Here is a 21,957-nt window from a genome sequence, read left to right as displayed (position 1 = left end):
TGCCAGCCGTACCCCTCGCTGCCGTGACTAGTAACCTTCTACAGCGGGTGGAGAAAAGAAGGCTACCCTCTGAATACGCATTGTGCTCCTGTCATTTCGTGTGCTTGTGTGATGTGTTTCTGCGCGGGCGCTTTACGGGAAACAGGTGTCACCGCTGGCGGAGCGGCGCGGTGGTGTGGTACCATTCCGCGCAGTCATGAATGATGTAGATGTTCAGAATGTCCTGAACAGAATCTGCTCTGTGACAGATGTTCAGAATCAGTAATAAGAAAGGACACGTGGCCAATCTCTAATAAATTAATCGAGTTAAACGTCGTAATTTGTTAAGGCAGATGATTTATCAGCTTTCAGAATGATTCAAACAGAAGAAAGCACCTTTCACCCGGAGTCTGGTGCCGAAAGATGTTTTCTAGGACCCCGGCTGATTAATGAACAGCGTCTGCGATAACAGTCTCTAGAGGTTTAGCCATTTCCTTCTTCTGAAGCAAGACTTTCAAGGTAGAAGAAGGAATCTGTTATCTTGCAAAGTGAGCGCAATTGCCTTGCACCTTCCACCTCCCCGCCCCTGCACATTCACCCCCTGTTCCCCTCACCTCTGCGGGTGTGAGCCGTTGCTATGGAAGCACAGCTGCACCTTCATCAGAGCGAACTTCCTTCTTTCTACCTACGCCAGGCTGTGATTGCTAGAGCGACGTCACTTTTGCATCAGGGGGAGTCTGAGTCCACGAGGTGCAGCGGATACCAGTCTTGTGTTGCACTGGGAAGAAGTAGTTTGCTGTAACCCTTCACCCAAACAAGCGTCTGTCAACACTTCTAATTTCAGCCGTTAACTTTCTTCACATTCTTGAAACTCACTAGTTATCAGGCAGGAATCTTACCTTTTATGGCTCCTTTTTTACGAGTGAGGAAACGGTGGTGGTCGGTGGTCGTTTGTTAAAATTAAGCAATGTCTTTAAGTATATATCCCAAATGTCCCTATGAAAGCCATCAAAGGTTTTCTGTCTTCTACCGTGAAATTTCCAAAACTTGGCATTTAAGTCTACAGTCTACAAAAATGAGGCTTGAAGGCATTAAAAAATTCCATCTTCTTTTGTCTCCTTTCTATGTGCAGGGCAGTTTTGGCCATAAGTCTTAAGAGTCGTAAGTGCTTGTACCCTGTTGGGTGTTTTGCCTGTAGTTGGACAGCAAAGAGTGCAGGCTCTGAGGCCACATTCAAAAATCACTGAGTTAAGAACCACACCTGCTCGTCTGTCAGTGACTCATACAAACTTCCTCACCAAAGCCTAGAATCCAAACACGAGGTCACTAGGTCTTAACACGTCCGGTGAACAAACAGGCCCGCCTCTGAGCCCAGGTAGAAGGGCTGCTGTTGCAGGCCCCTCCAGCAGGAATGGGGTGCAGTGGTGTGCAACTATCTCCCTTTACCAGAGAGCCCCCCACTATATGTGATTAAATATCTCACTCTGGGATAAGGTAAAAAAAGAGATAGACAGTGAGATAGACAGAAGAGAGACAGTGAGCTAATATTCTTTTTTAAATTTTCTGCAGGTTGCTGTGTTGTTGTTTTTTTACCTTATTCCAGAGTGAGATATTTAATCACATATCTTAGGGATAGGTGTTCCTTGCCTGATACCATAGGTGAATCATGAAAATGTATTTAGAAATCAGTTTTTTAATGAATTACGTTGTCATTAGTCTATGAAAGTCACAATTCAGTGAGTAGGATTGACCCTGTAGCTAAGCCAGCACCTCCTAGACCCTCTCTCTCACATCGGCATTTCCGGGTGGGTCCTGGCTGCCTGTTTTCTTTCCTCTACCAAAAATGTGTGTCCTTGTGCCCCTTGTGAAACTGTGCTAAGCATGTAAGTATTTAAAAATCTAAGGTGCAAAGCAATGTTTTACCCAAAACTTTATGGTAAAAAAAAAAAAAATGTATTTCCTGAGTTTTACAGCTATCCTTAGTCAGATATGGTTGCCATGTAACCAGGCCCCTTCTAGATTTTTAGATCATCAGGTATTATTTTGATCTGTGTAACATCCATTAAAGCCAGTGGAAATTGTGATGCTTTCGCCCAAGGGCGGTTCTATGAAAACATGTCCCTTCTGGAACATCAATTAAGGTGACAAACAAAACCCTGAATTGGCTGTTAACTGTGACTAGGCTTGGCCATGTAAAATGGATGAGAATAGATGGGTGTCATGGAGACCATGGGACACCACTCTCTCTGGCACAGGAGCCCAGGGAAGCAGTGACCACAAACAACATTCGCCAGTGATCCAGAGATCGAAGCTGCTGAGTTCTGCCATGGCTGAAAATAAATGATGTAAATACTATAAAAATGAACAGACATCAACCACAACTAGAAAAACTGTCCTCCTATGGAGATAGCTTGTTTATCTGTTGAGGATAAATCTAGTAAGAATATGAAAAAATTAAAAACCATAAACTGGAATAATTTGAATGCTCAAGTTGAGGTCATTTTTATCCTAATTAAGGTTTTGGGGGGGAAAAACCTGTTTCTGCATCTGTTTTTTAGGAAAATACAATAATAAGCCTGAGACAGGGACCATCTGTTACACTGACCATATAACAAGATGTTAGATTTACTCAGACATAATGATGTAGTTTGCAGTATCAGATGTGAGAAGGGGCTAGTCTTTCAGACCTGCTGTGATTATGTGTGTTCACCACACCACTCAAGCTATTTAACTCTCATTGACACTATCGCTGCATACACTTTAGCAATCACACACACACACACACACACACACACACACACACACACTCACACACCCCTAGGGACAATTTATGGAAGTAATAGCATATTAGCAAACCTGTTCATAAAGAGGCCTCTTGAGATTGCAGGGACTTCAAGAGTGAGCATCGCAGTGTGTTGGTTATATCTGTATTTGAAGAGCAACCCAGAGTCTGTACAGTCACTGAATTTGCCTGTTCTCAGTAGCGACCAGGTATTTATTAAGCACTCACATAATTTTGGACCTATGCATTATATATAAAAAAAAAATCAATCATAGAGAGATAGGCCCCTTATTATCTGGAAGGACTCAGCCCTTCCAAGGGACGAGAGCTGCCTATTGTTCAATCCAAGGGCTAAAGTGAAGCACTTCGCAGGTTTATTTTTGTAGTTCCTACTAAATAAAGTGATGTCTTACATGCCTAAGATAAAAGGTGTTTGGTACAATACTGCTGAAGGATCTTCAGTTAAAAGATGTCATTGTGCCTCATGCATGCCTGGAAGGGAATGTCAGGACCCCCTGTGCACTGGCGTCATCTCTAAACTCAGCCAGTGTGAGATGGCGGCATCTGGGAAACGTGAGTTCCCTAAAAGAGAAAGGAGTGATAGAGTTCTTCTGTTTTGCCTTCCCCCTTGGGGTACCAAAACCAACAGACAGGCCTTTGGGGCACTGTTTCCAACTACGTTTTTGAAATTATGGTTCATTAAAGGATTTTTACTCTTCCTGTTTTCAAAAAGCATTTAGCACCACTTGCCATAAAAGCATGGATACAGCAAGTCTAAATATCCATCAAGACCCAAAAAGGCGAAAAAGACAAGTCATCCAAATAGAGGATAAAAGAGATATTCTATATATTATAAAAGAAGAAAATGAAAAGCCTAGGCCCCAAGAGAAGTTACATAATTAAACACAAATCTTAGTTTTTTAATCTCTATCAAATAAATTATAGTCGGTAGGATCATGGGTTGCAGATTTTTTTTTTTTAATTTAAAAAATTTAATTGTACTTAAAATATCAGTAAAATTTACCATCGTAACCATTTAAACTATGCAGTCCTATAATGTTAAGTACATCCACACTGCTATACACAAGTCCCCTCCACCCCCTCTTCCCAGTCCCCAGCAACCAGCATTCTGCTTTGTTTCTGGGTTTGACTACTCTAGGTACCTCATGTAAGTGGAATCATACAGTATTTTTCTTTCTGCAACTGGCTTATTTCACTCAGCAGCATATCATTAAGGTTTATATGGAGCATATATCAGAATAGCTGTTAAATAATATCCCATTAAAGGCTCTTACCACATTTTGTTTATCCATTCTTTTGTTGATGGGTACTTGCGTTGCTTTTACTTTTTGGACATTGTGTGTTGTGCTATTGTAACATGAGTGTAAATGTCTTAGAGACCAGCCTCAGAGATTCTTTACTTAGAAGCCAGCTTACATTCTTCCTGCCTAAGGCCAAAGCTTGAGGAGTTCCTGGAGGCGGTCAGGCTAGCCTGGATGCTTTGTGGGCTTATCAGATATACTGTAGTATCTATGTATCAGTATCTGCCTATCAGAGTAGAAGATGATGTGGTTCCAGGATTGCATTGTAGTCTGGGGCAGTGATTTCCCTATCAGCTGCCTCCACTTGGTCCTCCAGATAACTAGAGGACTAACCTTTCCAAATGTCCTTTTTGCTCCTGTCTTGCAAATCTAGTTCTGGAACACTAACATACCGTATTTTCAGGCGTATAAGACGACCCCCTAATTTTACAGTTAAAACGTAGGTTTAGTCCTATATTCACTGTATAAGACTACCCCCCACTTCAAAGAAAAGACTTACTTTGCCATCAAGATCTGCAAGTAATTTTTGTGCAATTTTGGCCTTTTGCCCCCGATTTTCGGTTGACTTTTTTTCTTTTCAAAAGTCATCTTATACACCGGTAGACAGCTGTTGGCCAGTAGGTCCACGAGGCTGTTCTCCTAATGTGAAACCTGGCAACAACGCTAACATGTAAAGATGGCACATACAAAAGTTGTTCAGGTTGTTTACTAAGTTAAAGACTGGCAACTAGCATACAAATCATTTAAACTGTGACTGTCCTTACCACTCTGATTTTAATGGGGGCTTTTTTTTAACGACTAAACTCCATTTCCAACTCTACATTCCTTCAAAAGTGGGGGGGGGGGGGCGGTTCTAACTCTTCAATTATTCACTTTGGTCCCAAATGAATAGGGTTTGGAGACATGAGATTATTTTAAAACTTTTTAAATGATCATATGATTGTAGTTTAATGTAATTGATGTTCTAAGAGAGGACAGGATGAAGTTATAGCTATGAATAAAGCTGATGTCCTAACTGGAGAAAATGATAAGTTTACAAAACTACCGAAACATCTTTTTCTGATGGGTTTCTCTAAAAATATTTTTAGAACTATTTTTCTCAAAGATTTTAACCAAGGTCTTTGGAATGGGACTGCAGACTGAAGGGTCCTGGGTTGTATTTATTTACTTACTTATCCAAAAGCAGAGGTTATTCTATTCCTGCAAATGAAATGATGCTTAGAAATGGGTAATGTGCCCACGGTTCACAAGTAGAGACGGATGGCTATCAGTTATTCAGGGCTGATGTTCACTTTGACGTAGGGATATTTCCTAACTCAGTAATCTCCTACAGCCTTTATATTAGTCCACTGTCCAAGGATGACGTTTTCACTTTCATCTTTTAGAAGCATTATACAAAATTCATCTCTTTCCCAGAGTAATCCATATTTTTTCACATTACTCTACTCAAAATGAGGTAAGATTATTAAATGAATAAAAGCATGTAGCAAAAAGATTTCTGTGAGGTAATATTGCAAAATTAATATCAGTATCATGCCAAAAAGATTGTCCTTGATTCAACTTCTTTGGATGTACATTTCTGTGCATTTAATCTAATTATACAGAAAATGATGTGATGCAAAATGTGTTTTTGAGATGGCCTATTTTCTTGAAATTTCAAGCTATATTGAGTACACAGTACCCTTCATTTAGAGAACTCAATTTCATGCCGTACAAACAGCAATGGAATTTGAAGACACAGAATTTTACCACATAATGGGGACCAAAGGATAAACAATTGAGTGAATATAACAACAAAACATATGAGGTGGCAATATCTTTATAGTTGTAAAGAGATACTGTGGAGAAAAGAGCTAAAACTGTTGTGCTGGTAGCATGGAGAGAAGAGAAGATATAAGGTTTTAATTTTTTAATTCTTTCATTGTTGACATACAATATGAGTTTCAGGTATACAACAAAGTGATTCAGCATTCATATGTCTTATGATGTGATCACCACAATAAGGGTAGTAACCATCTGTCACCCTCCATGGTTATTATGATATTATTTACTACGTTCCTTATGCTGTTCATGAGATCCCCGTGACTTATTTTATAGCTGAAGTTTGTACTTCTTAATTCTCTCCCCTTTTTTTACTGTTTCCTCACCCCTCTGGGGGCCACAATTTTGTTCTTGTATGATTTTACTTATATGCGCAATCTAAAAAAAACGAAAACGAACAAACAAAATGAGTCAGAAACAAACACAGATACAAAACCTGGGCTGGATCCTGGCTGCATCATGGGCTTAAATTTTCTTATCATGACCTTGATGATAATCTCCACAAGGCATTGTGAGAATTAGCAAGAAGAAAGTGAGATTCCCTGTGTGATAGGCGTTCATGAGGGTCAGCGCTGAAGGCCACGGGACTTCCTTGGATACTTCGAGACGTGGAGATGCTATTCTCACTGAAGTGGCAGAGCATGCATTCTTCAGGTGTGTTGTCACATTAGCATTCACATCTGCCTTCCTGTAGCATCTGAGGCCTTTCTTTAATTAGCCTTTCATCTATGTGTGATATTCAGTTACCACATCAGATAACACAAACACAGACACAGAGGGGTTTAATTCTCATGCTCTACACTAAGCCAGTCCCTCCCACTTTCCCCAAAATCAGCATTCTCTCTGGTTGTTCTCTCAATTCCCCATCCCGCACATGAAAATATTAACAATAATAACACAATATTATTTTCCTGAAAAGTCATTTTAAGAATTTGATTCTACCCCAGCTGGTTTGGCTCAGTGGATAGAGCATTGGCCTGCGGACTGAAGGTCCCAAGTTCGATTCCAGTCAAGGGCACATGCCCAGGTTGCTGGCTCATCCTCACTAGGGGGCATGCAGGAGGCAATTAGTGATTCTTGCTCATCATTGATGTTTCTATCTCTCTCTTCCTTCTCTGAAATCAATAAAAATATATTTTATAAAAGAATTTGATTCTTTCTTGGTTTATTTTATCAAAATGATCATTGGTTGAATTTCAAGAAGCACTTTATTGTATCCATTTTATACAATATATATACACACACACACACACACACACATATATATATATATATGTATATGTGTATATATATATATAATTTAAGAACCTCTATAGGTTGGTTCCTATATCCCTGCGAAGGTGGGATTACTCTTAGTATCCCTGTGTTACACAGGACTGCATGGATTCAGGAGCCACACAATCACAGGCTCACAGCACAGCATGTGGAAGGGCTTCTGAATTGCACATCTCTGGAGTCTATTGTGGCAAAGCCAAGGGTGGCTGTTCTGCCTCCAGCACAAGGTGGCTGAAGGGATCAAAGACACCTGAATGCACTTTTAAATGCCTAGTGTCAGTACACATTGCATTATATTCCATGACATCCTGATTCACAACCTGCCTCCTCCCATTTTACAACCTAAATCTCTTTCTTTTTTGAGAACTTCACAGATGCCACATCTATTGTATTAGCCATTTAACCTTTCTGTAAATTTTCAGGATTATCTTTCTCTAATCATCATCATCATATGCAAATTTGTGTCTTTAATTCTTTTTGTTGTCTTCACTTGTTCTCTCTCCTTTTCCTTTCCTTATCTCTATTCGTTCATGCAATATTGACCAAACAAAGATTTTACTTATGGCACTTGTCCATCATATTCTCTTTGGCATTCAAAAAGGTTAGCCAGGCCTGGAGCTTGCCTTTAAGAAGCTCGCAGTTCACAATTAGAATGATGGAACTGAACTGAGCCTTTTTTTTTTCCTAAACACAGAGACATTCAGAAAAAAAGAAAAAAAAAAAAAGCCTTAAATATATAGCCAAGCTCAAAAGAAAAAGAATATGGAATTCACAGCCAAAGTGGTTTAACTTGGAGCTAAAGCTACAGTTGGCCCACAAACTACTTGATGTGATAAATGCCTTCGGGTGAGTATTAGAACACCGACTGGAACAGCAGACAAGAACTAGAACTCCAGCAGGGCTGGGCCTGATAGAGCCCCTGCATAGAGCCAAGGCTCTGTAAAAATTTTCTGTCTACTAACAAGGAAGGAAAAACTCAACAAGCCAGCCAGCCAGCAGCCCAGGACATGGCAAGGAAGCTGAAAGAAATAAGAAACACAAGCCTGCACCACATCAAGTATGGGGTCTAAATTTAAACCAAACAAGTATCACAGAAAAAGCATTCAAGCTGAGAAATTAGCATAAAAACTAGTCCAGAAGAAGTGAAAGGCCTATACCCTGACAGTTACAAATGCTAAAACGTCCACAGACAGTGCCCTGGGATTCACCAAAACAAATATATGCCAAAACAATACATGGTGGAGCTGCATATTAGCATTAAAAAAAAAATTGGAAAAAAATCAGGGAAACTATAAAATAAATGCATTAAATGTATTTAGAATTAGAATAGGTAAAGATATAATTTAGAGAAAGGAGATATAATGACAATAAAGTATATTATGTAACATAAATGTTTGAAAAAGAACTAAATATAGCATTTCTAGGCACCTAGACATGAAAAATATTACCATTATAATCAAAACACTGTAGAAATTAAATAATTTAGACACAAAGAAAGAAAGAAATATTTGTTAGGAACTAGATCTGAGAAAATCACTTAGAATGCTAGCACAATGATAAGATAATAGAAAGGGAAGTTACTGTGGAAGACAAAATGAGGTCCAACACACTGCTAATAGGAGTTCAACAAGAAAAAAAAGCACAAATGGGATGGGAATCATACTTAAAGAAATGGTGGTTAAGACCATTTCAGAACTGAAGAAATACCTGCATTTTCCAAATCAAATGCAGATATTGAACCCCAGGCAGAAGAAATAAGGATCAGTCTGCACCTCAGTATGTGAAACTGCAAACATCAAATTAGCACAGGAAAATTTTTTAAGCTTCCAAAGAGAAAAACGCAGGTCACCTTCAAAAGAATGACGATTAGACTAAGAAGAAATTTCCCAGAGGCAGCGCTAAAGGCCCAGCTGTAGTGGAATATCGTCTTCACAGTACTGAGCTTCCTTACCTGTCAAGTTAGTTATCTGGAACTTTTAAACTATAATTCAAGAATGAAGGTGATATAAAGAAAATTTTCACACAATTTATTCGTAAGATTGAAAGAGAAACATTCAATGACTGAAAGAATTCCCCCCCCCCCAAAAAAAAAATGGTCTTCAAAATAGAAATTGAACCCAGAAGTTAGGAGAGAAATGCCGGAAACAGTGGTGGCTAAAGAAACACATTGGTAACTCTAAACAGACATGGGGTGTGGATGTGTAGGAGAGACAAAATTCATGGCCAATTTGAAAACAAGCTGGAATTTAAATACTAAAGAACAGTAACATGGGAGACAGGGATCAGTAGACCAAAGAAAAAGTATACTACATTTCTGTTGCTAATTGAAAGGCTACTGATTAGCTTTAGATGTCTAAGTATGCAAGTTCATAACTCAATTATTTAAAGAGTAAAAATAAAATGTATACCTTCTAAACCCAGTCCAGGAGCAAAGAGGGGGATTTTAAAAAACAACAAACTGCATCAATCCAATAAAAGGGAGAAAAGCAGAGAAGCAAAGGAGGGGATAACGTTAAAATGGTAGAAAAAAAATCATATATCGGTAATAATAATTGATGAAAACAGGTTAAAATCCAAAGACTTTAAGGTGTTTTTTTGTTTGTTTGTTTGTTTTTTAACTCTAGCCTTTTGCTGTTTATAAGAGACTTATGTGAAATATAATTATATGGGAAGTTTAGAAATAAGGAACTTAAAAAGGTTTAGCAGGCAAATTCTAAAGGCAGAGCAAAAGACATGAAAAAAGGAAGAGAATGATGAAGGAATAACATGAATATCACTAAATTTTTTAAGGCAAAAAATATTTGGACTAAAGATGGTATTAGTGTCCTGGCTGGGTGGCTCAGTTGGTTAGGACATCATGTCCCATACACCAAAAGGTTGCAGATTTGATTCCCAGTCAGGCCACATACCAATTTTGTGTGTTCAGTCCCCTGTCAAGGTGCGAAAGGCAGCTGATCAATGTTTCTCTCGAACATCAATGCTCCCCCCCCCTCTCTCTCTCTCCTCTCTCTCTCTTTCATTTATATATATAAAATCCCTTGGATAAGGATTAAAAATAAAGATGTTATTAGTAACAGCAAGAGAGAAAAAAACTTACAATAAAATGAGTAAAGATATTAGACAAATCACCAAGAAAAAAACCACATGGTCAGAAAACATTTGAAAAATATTCATCCTACAGTTAATAATGGAAATGCAAATAGAATCAGCAGTGTGCTACCCTTTCAAACCCCACCAGATTGGGGGGGGGGGGGGGGGCGGGAATTAAATTGTATAATGACAAGTATTGGTAGAAAGTGGGATATAAGGACAGTCTCATCTCTTACTGGTTAGAAGAAAAGGATGTGCACAGATCTGATCTGCAGCTCACCGTCTTCATTCTGTCCTAGAGGAGCACTCAGGGATGTTCCTTGAGCATCACTGGCAGTAGCAGTAAACACCAAGGGTCCATCCCTAATAGGATGGATTAGTGAATTGTGACATAGTCACACAAGTGAAGCTTGTACCAGTGAAAATGAGGGAACTTAAGAGTTATCTGTGCTAAAATGGATAATCTCAGAATTATAACATTGGATTAAAAATAAGTGGCAGACGTGCATATCTAGTTTCAAATTTACTAAAACAAAGTAGTCCTGTGTGCTGCTTACAGATGCGTACATGTGCAGGGAAATAGACACATCTGAGGGGCAATGGTAATCAGCCCACGTGAGTGGTTCTCCTTGAATGAGGAAGATGAATGGGATCAGGGAGGAAGACACAGCAGACCTGAGCTCTGTCATGTTCCATGTGCAATGATGTGAATCAAATATAGTAAACATATTAGCACTTATTTGCATTGTTAATTCTGGATTGTAGATGCATAGCTCCTGCTATTATTGCTCTGTGTGTGTATGTGTGTGTGTGTGTGTGTGTGTGTGTGTATGTATTTAAAATATTCCCTTCTTTGGAAATAACTTCCAGCTTATAATTAGAGAGGAATGACATCATCATCATATGCAGAGCAGAACATTCTGTTTTGCACTGTGAGTTCTTTACAAATGGCTTTCAGAGTTGTGATGAGAGAAATTTCTGCCAGTTGAACCCAAGAGTGCTTCTTGGAAGAGGCATCACAGTGTTGCTTTCCCACAGATGCCCTGCTGTCAGTTATTCATAAATTTCTATCACCCACCATGACCTTTTTTTGTTCATTTCTTCAGCCTTTGTCGAGCCCTTTCACATTTTTCACTGTTTCTCTTTTTCACTAATTACATTCTGCTCAATATAAAGTAGTAGTTACCCAGGGTCTCCCCAATTTACTGAGCCAATACATCGAAAAACCTGTAAGTAATGCCATACTTCTCATGGAAAGAGAAAATAATGCCTCCTGTCATAACATAATGTGAGTTTTTATGACAACATTGGATTTAGTGGACGATGTGGATTGGTTGGTTGTTCGAATGAATGGAAACATCTGGCAAACTCCCACATCACTTTCTCCCTTTACCAGAAAAATTCTAGTCAAAGTTCTCACCTTTTCAAATTGTGTCTAATTTCCCTTTTTAAAGGTGCTTCATCAGTTAACAAACTTATGTCAAGACCTCTGTGTGTGGCGGGTGAAGGGGGGGTCAGGGTGTCCAGGTGGAAACTGGATTTGGTCATCACTATCCTGTGTTCATAGCACCCAGCACAGTCCTTCCGAACAGCGAGTGCTTGTTCTCTGCTGACACGGACCGGAAACCACATCACAGTGGCTTCTCTGCTGTCCGGATGCCCTCACTACAGCAGCGCGCACCACACAGTGGAAGCACGGCACGCTGAGAGTTGGCGCAGGGCTCCAGACACGTGCTCCCATGCGGTGTGGGTGTAGAAGTCATTCCCCGTCACTGGGCAAGGCATCCAGTTTGTCTTTAAAATGCACATCTGCTCCGTGATGACACCTAACTTAGCCCTCTCGTTAGGCTGCCTGGAGCTCCCAGACTGGGTTTGACAAGGAACCTTGTTTTTTCAGACCCTTTTTTCCCTTTTCCTCGGCAGAGAGAAGATGCACCAGTCTGCCATGTATGAGCTGTGCCAGGGCATGCACCAAGTCAGCCTGCAGTTCGTCCGACTGCAGCTCACCTTTGAAGAGTACACCATCATGAAAGTGCTGCTCCTGTTAAGCACAGGTAAGCCGATGCCCGTCCCGGGCACTTTTCTACCGGGTCAGGCCATTTCCCCCTGGGGGAGTAGCCGCTGGAGGGTATCAGGTAGTTGGTATAAAAAGGAACATTTTGAGGAGCTGGAGGGAGGCTTTGATGAGCTAGGTTACTTGCAGAGGATAAAGCTAGGGGCATATGAAAGAGCACATGCCTTCAGTCCTCATTCATCCGGCCTCTACCTGCTCACTAGGTGTCTGTGATGTGTATGGTAGGATTAGGCAGGTCAGGGATGATTGGGTAACTGAGGCAGGGTCTCTGCCCTTGGTGAGTTTTACTGTAAGTTTAGACATCATTGCAATACATGTGGAAGGGACTGCCTACTATGATGTAGAGTGTCATGGCGGCTCAGGGAAGGGCAGGGCATGGTCAGCTCTGGGGGTCAAGGAGGGATGCAGGGGGAGCGGATCTTGAGGAGCTTTGGAAGGGTTCCTGGGCTGGATATGAGGAATGGGATGGCATTCCCAGCAAGAAACTGTGAGAGGGGGTGTGGCAATGTGGCAGAGCGCACCAGGCAACAGCAGTTACTTCTGGGGAGTTGTTGCCTGTTAATTTTTAATTTTTATTGTATTTAAGTATTTAATTTTCCAAGGTGCATCTGGTTATATTGGACTGGAGAGGAGTGGGGAGTGGGGCTGGGATGTGGACTGGACTGGATATTCAGTGCCTGTGGAAGACACCTGGCCTCTTCTGGGTGGGCAGAGGACAACCCTGAAGGCTCTGAGCAGTCGGGTGATGTGAGCAAAGCTGAATTTGTGGCTTTAGGAAGAGGTGTGGGTGGTAGACTGGATTTGATGGATTTGACAGGAAAGGGGGGAGGAGAGGCAAAGATAGGATCTATCCTGTCTGGAAGCACAGAGACCTGTGAGGCTGATGAAATAATGGACTGGCTCATGGTGGTTGGTTGACGATGAACGGGAAGAGAAAAAGAGGAAATGAACTTAGTCTGGGTCAGAAGTGAGCACAGAGGAATGACCAGGATGGCAGTGATAATACCATTAAGAGAAGTGTGTTAACATTGGTACTTGGAGCAAGTTTTATGGAGTAAAAAATGAATTTTATCTTTAAATTCATTTTTAAACATATCTTAATACAGAGGCCAAAAGAAGGAGAAAATTTGGGCTTGGCACTCAGAAGACTGGTTTGGGTATTGAGATATAAACTTGAAATTATCTTTATAGAAAATTATAGTCTGGACTCAACTGGTGACTGGGTTGCCAGGCCACAGAAAGATGATCCAGGTCCAGTTGTCCACGTGAAAGGGGGTGGCACAGGCGGAATGGACAGAGACATAGCTGTCAGAGGGGAGGTGTACAGCGTGGAAGCCAAGACTCGGTTTCCAACAGGGGCGAGAAGAGCCGCCTGGCTTGCACAGAGACGCCTGCCAGCGTTGACGATTAGGCGTCAGGCAGGTGCCAGATGGCCAGCGACGTTTAGATGGATGAGAAGCTACGTTCAGCTTCTGGAACCAAGTAGGAGTTGATGGCATAAGATGCCAGAAGAGACAGGTCAGGATTAGCCTTGGCAAAGACAGGGAGCACCTTTTCCTTGGACAAGGGCATAGGCATGTTCCAACAGGGAAGGAATCTGAGGATGAGGGGCAGACTAAGAATGGCTGCAGGAGACCCACTGTCTGGAGAGGTAATCCCTCCACCACATGCTATGGCCACTGAGGTAACTCAAGACATGTTCTGGATGCCAACGACGCCAGGGCGAGTGGCGTGGACCTCAGAGGAGTTGGAGTTGTTGAGTGACCGACCAGCTGTGGCTTCCCGCCCTTCCATGGCCAGTGAATCAGGCTGGGAAGGGCTGTTAGCAGCAGAGTCATTTGGAGGAAAAGGGCATCAGTAGCCAAGGTAAGGAGGACACAGTGGTCTGGAAGAGTTGTATTTCCAGCCAAGAGCGACTGGGCCTGCGGAAGAGGGAGCCTCAGACAGGTCCAGCAGGAGCAGGGATGTAGTGGTGACCACGCGTAAGAATCCACACGTTCAGCACCTGGCAGTTTTCTGTTATCTAATGAGATTGACAGCCCAGTGCTGGAGTTGACAGAACAGGCACAGTTATTTGTTCAGTGCCGTCTGTGAGTCAGGACTCACCCAGGACCGTGGACTTCATGCCCAGAGCTGCCCCCACTGTCCCAGGAGCAGGGAGTGAGGCCTGCAGTTAGCTCGTGGCGCCTGACGGCCTCAGGGACAGCGGGCTGTGTGTGGGCCGAGTGGACTCCGCAGAGGGGGCCACAGCAGCCTGGCACCTCACAGCTGTTTTGTTTGGCGGGGCAGGATTTTTAGGTTGCTTTTGGCCTTTTGTCTTACTTTCATAGAATGTTATCGCCAGAGCCTGGGCATGTTCTCTCCTTTGCCACAGGCCCCACCGTCCCTCTCTGTTTACATTCAGACCCTCATCTGCCAGCCAGGCAGTATCCAAGCTCTTTGTCCCTACTCCTGCACTCCCTGGAATGTAACCTTGGAAGCTGATACTCAAATCAGTGATCTCATTCCTCTTTCCAATCTTTGCCATTAACCATCCCTGATTAGAAACGCGTCTTAAATATGCACACATATGAGATAATAGAAAATTTAAATGAAATATTTTTCCTAAAAATTCATGTGATTCTAATTATTTATAAATTTTGACTACTCAATCTTAATTGGTATCTGACTCTTTTACATACAGGAGTGGGCAAAAGTAAGTTTTGAGTACACAAAAGTTTGTCCTTGTATTATTATTTATTAATTGGTATTTTTCCATTTGAACAACTGTAACCTATTTGCCCATCCCTGCACATTTAATCAGCCAGCCTGTCATCAACTCTGATATGATTGTGAAGCTGTCCAGGTTGATGTATTAGCTTCCAAGGAGCTCAGTACTTTCATTTCTGATTTTTTATAGATGCAGGAAAAGCAAATAGAACAAGAATTTTATGAACCACAGGAACTGTGGGCTTTAGTTTGCTCATTTGCAGATCTGTGGAATGCCTACGCATCCTTCTTCTTAAGATTGTTGCACCCCGTATGTCCAGCGAATCAGGAGACTGTTTAGCAATGACAGCAAGAGTTCTGTGCTCCTTCTGCTCGCAGAGGAGAGCAGGCGGACTTCCTTCCGCCCGTAGTCTCTGCTCTTCTGCAGCCCCGTAGGTTCTGGACGATTTCCAGCAGCCATGATGCTTAATAAGTAAATTCACAAAATCTGGACAGACCTCCAAAACCTGAGGTTTTGCTCAAGTTCTCTTTATTTGTGGGTTTGTTTCAGCTTCTAAAATATCTGTCCGTAAAATTGGTACATTATATTTCAACCACTTCAATAATGTATAAGTAAAATTTGACACAGGTTGTTCATATTTTGAGAACTTCTGATAACACAGCTATCAGAAATATGAAGGTCTTTACTTAATCTTCTATTTTGTGCCAAATAGTATTGAAATACATTTGTGAAATGTATTCACTTATTCTAATTTTAGGCAAAATTTTAATGTATTGGATGACACACATAAATATTTCTAAATTGAAAAACAAAAGTTTACTCCATAAAATGTCATAGCTTCAAAAGTTAATACATGGATGAGAAGTATAGGCTGTTATGTGCAAACTTTCCGTTTCTTTTAGAAAGTTTTATGTGAACCTAAAAATTTTGGTTAAAACAGATATATGGCTTTAATATTAACATCCTGGTTATTACCATCCTTTTTTTTTTTTTTTTTTTTAGTATTTTTATACTTTTAAAACAAGTTTTTAATTTTAAAGAAAAAAAGTTATGTAACGGATGGTTTTCATTTTTAATGTGAATGTCAAATATTTAAAACCACAACTAATACTGTGAAAGCCTCAGGAATTTGTGCAGTTGCTATTAGAGACTTATTTCCCCCCACAAAAATAGACAAATCAAAAGCCTTACCAATTCAACTCAAGGGGAAGAATTATTAATATGTGAAGTTAATTTTTCAAGATAATCCATATCTTTATAGAAAAGCACAGGCTTAATTACAAACAGTGGCATTCCTGGCTTCCAGGGTTGCACATACTATTCAGAAACATGCTTAGCCATTCTGAAGTGCTCATGACCCTGTCAATTATCATGTATAGCAGTTAGGATAAAGCAATAAATGTGCTGTGTAATTAAGAGCAGTTTCCAACTCAGAATGTTAATGTCAGCTAGTCACTACATAAAAGAAAACATAATCCTTCATTTTCTACCTTACCAAAGATAAAGATGAACATGCTATTTTCTGTTTCTAAGTTTTAGATTTTCCTGCCACTACACACACACACACATCCTCCACCCCATCAGGTTATCTGGGAGGTCACATGACATTGCCTCATTGTCATGTGATCTGGAGCAAAGAGAATGGAAAGTGCTTCTTTGTATACACAGTCTCCCATGGGTAGATGGCCAGTTCCCCCAAGTGTCTTTGATATTTGAACTTGAATATGAAAACATTGCTTTCTAATTCTAGCTCCAGTTTAGATTGTCTGTGGCTCTTCCAGTTGTTCTGGAAAATCAAAGTATGTTTTCCTTCCTCAGAGGTGTTGGCAAGTCAGGATTCATAAAACACTTTGATGACAAGCCACAAGGCCATGAAGCATTGTGGTTAAGAGTCAGGCTTTGGAAACAGACCAAGCTAGGTTTATATCTCTTCTCTCCCGTTTTCTGTGTCCTTGGACACGTGTTTAAACCTCTGGTCCTTAGTTTCCTCATCTGTAAAATAAGAGTAATATAATGGTTGTCATAAGACTGACGTCAAGAATAAGTAAGCTGATAGGCGCAAAATGTTTAATAACATGCTCCTGATAAATAGCAGTTATTATTCTTTTGTGTATGTATGTGTACAATAGTTACCAAGATAACTGCCATATTTACTAATAAATACAATTAATTGAGATTCAGTATCAATCTAAAAGTGGGAACCTAACCATCTCAAAATATCCTAGGCCATTTAACTGCTGAGATGTGAAAGCTGTTTTCCATCCTGGGGTTTTACGTTTCTGTTCTCCTTAAACACAGTTCCAAAGGATGGCCTCAAAAGCCAAGCTGCATTTGAAGAAATGAGGACAAATTACATCAAAGAGCTGAGGAAGATGGTAACCAAGTGTCCCAACAATTCTGGGCAGAGTTGGCAGAGGTTCTATCAACTGACCAAGCTTCTGGACTCCATGCATGATGTGAGTATGGCCCTGTGATGCCTCTTCAATGAAGGGTCAACCACCACACACTGTTCACCAAATGAAGTAGGAGAGTTGAGAAAGTTCTCAGGACTTGGGAAGAGGAAGGTCTGTTATCTAGTGGGAGGCAGCAGGAGGTGAGAGATGACCAGGAAGGAAATTTTCCTCCAGATCACGTTTGTAACAAACCTCCTTTCAAGCCCATGGTGTGGCTTTCCCTGGGAGTAGGACTGGAGGAACATGTGCCACCAGGGCAGAACCCGGGTCCCGGCCCAGGGTCGGGTCAAGTTTCACGTTTCTGCATGCAATTTAGGGAATGTTTGGTTAGTAGACTGTTTGCTTTCACATTGCATAGGACCATCTTCTACAACTGTTAATCTAATAACCCAACCTTCTAAAAACATTATTAGTGGTCCAGGGCCAGCGTGGATCATCTCAACCTTTGCCAAATTTTGAATCCTATATTCACTGTTCTTTCTTGTCTTAATGTAAATACAGAAAGCAAATTCTGAGATTGTTTCTTCTAACTTAACCAGTTATATATGCAGCTGAGGTATTGGTTAGAGGTTTCTACAAAATATTGATTTGAATCTCTTGCTTTATGTCATTTAAAATGTGCTTCTTGTTTTACTTTGTAAGCGTCTTCTCCAATTTTGGCTCAAAAAAAAAAAAAGGTAAGTTGTATGCAGTCATGCTAATTTAGTTCTTCATGTTTATGAGGTTTTCATACTTATTTGGGGGTAAACTGTATCACCCAAGCACAACCCATGGATTTGCATAAGAAATTCATCTTCAGATATTTCTCTGTTGAGGAAAATGTTGCAGGCTTAACGACCAATATTAATATTTCTTTTGAACTAATGGCTCATCCTTTAGAAATCTGTTTATGCCAGTGGAACGTTCTCTCTCTGCAGGTTCTTTGATAAAAGAATGTCACTTTGCAGTATTTTGCATGGAAGACCCGTTGCCTATCAGATTGTCCTTTGCCTTCTCTGAAGTTTTTGTATGTATGTGCAAGTCCTGAAATGGACATCATTCTCTTTTTCTTGGGTGAATCGCTAGTAGTGGAATGCCTGGGTCATATAGGCAATGTGTTCCCATTTTTTTGGAGACTGCCAAACTCTTTCCCAGAGTCATTGTACAATTAATTGTGCTTTCCTTTGACAAGTGAGTTCGTATTGCTCCACATCCTTGCTAACACTCGGTAAGATTAGTCTTCCTAGTTGTAGCTATCGCAATAACTGTGTGGTGGTGGTTTTAATTTGCATTTCCCTGGTGATGAATGATCTTATCATGTGCTTATTTACCGTCTTTGTGTCTTTGGTAGAGTGTCTGTTCAGCCCTTTGGCTCATGGGGGGGGGGGGGGAGAATTGCTTGTTTTTAATAAGAATGTTGAGTTTTGAGAGTTCTTCCTACATCTAGGTAGAATTCCTTTGTAAGATATATGATTTGCAGTCTATGCTTCTCTTTTAATTCTTTTAGCAATGTTATTGGAAGATAAGTTTTCCATCTGAATGAAGCCCAATTTATTATTTTTTCTTTTATGAGCCATGTTTTGGTATTGTATCTAAGGAATCCTAGTCTAAGCCAGCGTCACAAAGCTTTGATCCTGGATTTTCACCTCGAGATTGTTGTCCTCTACTGATATGTAGCTTGAAAAGCATTTTTTTTTTTCTGAGTTTTGGTTGTTTCTGGTGGCAGGTAAAGTCAGTCCTTCCTACTCCATTTGTCTGGAAAGAGAATCCTCTTTGGGGAATCATTTTAATTCTAAAGCCTTTATTTTAAATTATAAAAACTGTTTGCTCTTAGAAATAGCCTAACAGGAGCATCTTGAAAGTTCTATTTATATTCCTATTCCAGACGGAACATTGAAAAATGCATTGTAAGCCTAGAGGGACCTTTCTAACATTCGTGCTTACCCAGACCTGAGGCTGCCTCCGGCTTTTCATTAGAGGGAATCAGTGAGTCAGCATTTGCAGATTCTCTTCCAGGGAACAAAGAGCTGCAGGAGGACAGGCTCTGTGTGCAGAATGAGTCCTGCCCACCTTCTGGAAAGAGTGTTTGTTCCTACAAATAGGAACCCTGTGGATGGAAATCTAAGTGCTGCTTTAGAAAGCAGCATACCAGGCCACCCTTCAGGGCACATGTCCATAGATCTCATGTACACGGTGCACACACATGTTGGCAGAACTGTGCCAGGGGGAGTGACAACAGCATTCTCCAAAAGAACAGGCTAGCAGTTATATCTGAATTGGTCAGCAACTTTAATGAATCATAAGCCCTCTGAGCATCTATTTCTTACCCCCCCCCCCCCAAAAAAAAAGAAAAAAAAAAGTTTTAAAGAAAGCAGCTGTGATCAGGCTTCCAGGGGTGGATGTATTTTTGCATTGCAAGTGTTAACTGCTGTTAGTGGCCCTCCTTGTGGGTAGTAAGTTGGCATCACACTGGTTTGCATTTCCCTAATGATTTGTGGTAGTCAGTATCTTCTCATGTGTTTATTGAACACATGAGTTTATGTCATCTTTGGAGAATTGTCTACTCAAGTTCTGAATCCATATTTTTGTTTTTATATATGTTCTGGATACTAACTCCTTATCTAATATATGACTTCAAACATTTTCTCCCATTTCATGACTTTTGTTTGTTTGGGTGTCAAAGTCTTCTCTTCTGAACTTGTAAGTCAGTAGTTTATTTCTTTAAATTTTGCCAGTTATGGATTCCAGTTGTCTCTGATTGCAATTTATTTAGAGTGTAAAAAGTGTTTTTCTTATAACTTCTTTGACTTCATTATTAATGAATGTTTCGTACGCTGCACATCTACAGAACATGTGCCATTCATTGTTCAGTTTTTCAAATCTGTCAGAGAATAACTTTCTATGAGAATGCTGGGGAGGAACTAGGGCCTGGCCTTGTCTGGGGAGGTATAAAGGAATTGTGCATTCCATTCCCACCTGAACCTTTGGGATTTATGCCACAGGGTGAGCTTTGTGGGGGGAAAATAATTATCCCGTGGAAAGAAGCATTGAGGGTCCTGGAAGCTCGCTCATTGAGAATCACGTCTAAATCTAACCTGACACACAGGAATCTCTCTATAATCTGAAATATTATCTAGGGGAAGATTTTGGAAAACTTTCTCATTGTCTAACACCTGTGTCCATAAATCCCTCCCTCTTATGCTGCCTAAATCCCTCTTCTTACAATACAAAATAACCATGTAATGCCTTGGGTTTACCTAGTGCCTTTCTTCCTAAGTCCCATCATTAAATCCTCCTAATATCTCCATGTGGTAAGGATGAGTAAATATTACTATTTACACTTCACCACCTCATCTTAATTCCTTTCTCAATAAAAGAGGAATAATAATAAATATTTACTCCCTTTTTTCCCCTTTCATGGAGAAAAGAATTAAGGCAGGGAGTGATTAAGTGCATTTTCCCTGATTCCTAAGGGAGGCGGGAGCAGAAGGCAGGCATGGAGAGGACGCAGCACCTGTGAGAGGCATCTGTGCACAGCCAGCCCTGCACCTGGTTAGCTCCTGGGCTGCTGGTAGGTGAGGTGTCATTTTGGCATCCCACACACTGAAGGGTCTCACTCTTGCTTCCTGTTCCGCTGTCTCCATCTTGAGGTCCTTCATACGCTTTGAACAAGGGGTTCCACTAAGTAAAGTGGAAGCAGCACCACTGGTGGCCCGTGCAGATGTGTCCATGGAAGTTGCAGGGGTGGAAGGCAGAAGCCTCAGTGGAGCAGGGTGTCCAATAGAAGGAAACTGGAGACTGGTCCACACACTCGCAAGGAGCCTTAAACCTCAGGTCTAATTTAAAACAAAAATAGTGAAAAAATATCCTAAGGGACAGAGACTTCGTTAAGCAACAGAAAAGAGGAATGTTATTATCAGTGCCATTTTGGACTAGGGCAGATCATATGAAATGACTGACATTGAAGATGCCAGTTGTTCAAGGTCATGGTTAAAGGAACTAGAAAGTGTATATAGGTTCACACAGTCAAGTATTATTCGCAGATTCTGTATTTTTGAGTTTGCCCAGTAGTTAAAATTGTATCCTTCAGCCCTGTCAGTGATGCTCAAGAGTTAGAGCATGACCAATACACTCGAGGATCACAGGTTCAATTCCCAGTTAAGGGCATTGATCCCAGGCAACTGTGCATGCGGGAGGCAACCAATCCAATCTATGTGTGTTTCTCTCCCTCCCTCCTACTCTCTCTCAAAAGACAATGGAAAAATGTCTTCAGGTGAGGATTAACTAAAACATTTAAAATACTTGCAATTCCCACCCCCCCAAATCAATACTCTCAGCACTTTCACAGGCATGAGCAGAGTAATAAACTGAGTCACCTGAAGTGCATGTTCCCAATGAAGGTCAAACAAGGTGAAATTCTCCCTTCTTGTTTCAGCTCATAAATGAGTGTGCTTTTCATGATCTACTTGATA

At 40.8% G+C, this 21,957-nt stretch overlaps 1 protein-coding gene and 1 long non-coding RNA gene across 8 annotated transcripts in view; one reads left to right on the top strand and one right to left on the bottom strand.

Annotated features, from left to right (window-relative positions):
- The window catches only part of NR3C2 (nuclear receptor subfamily 3 group C member 2), a 286,816-nt gene that overhangs the window by 249,771 nt on the left and 15,088 nt on the right, over window positions 1-21,957 (top strand). For all 7 annotated transcript variants that reach the window (XM_045576264.1, XM_045576263.1, XM_045576265.1 and 4 more), the window contains 2 exons: window positions 12,193-12,323; window positions 17,352-17,509. In XM_045576264.1, the coding sequence (XP_045432220.1) occupies window positions 12,193-12,323; window positions 17,352-17,509 (289 nt within the window). The remainder of the gene's footprint in view (window positions 1-12,192; window positions 12,324-17,351; window positions 17,510-21,957) is intronic.
- On the bottom strand, window positions 15,061-21,710 carry LOC123651737. Its single transcript, XR_006740615.1, has 2 exons — window positions 21,000-21,710; window positions 15,061-17,045 (listed from the first exon to the last, which is right to left on the bottom strand). It is a non-coding gene; the product is annotated as an uncharacterized LOC123651737 (long non-coding RNA).

Source organism: Pipistrellus kuhlii, unplaced genomic scaffold, assembly GCF_014108245.1.
Source record: "Pipistrellus kuhlii isolate mPipKuh1 unplaced genomic scaffold, mPipKuh1.p scaffold_m20_p_8, whole genome shotgun sequence".
Lineage (NCBI taxonomy): Eukaryota > Metazoa > Chordata > Mammalia > Chiroptera > Vespertilionidae > Pipistrellus > Pipistrellus kuhlii.
The sequence above is the reverse complement of the archived record's forward strand: the minus strand, read 5'-3'. Positions and strand labels throughout refer to the sequence as shown.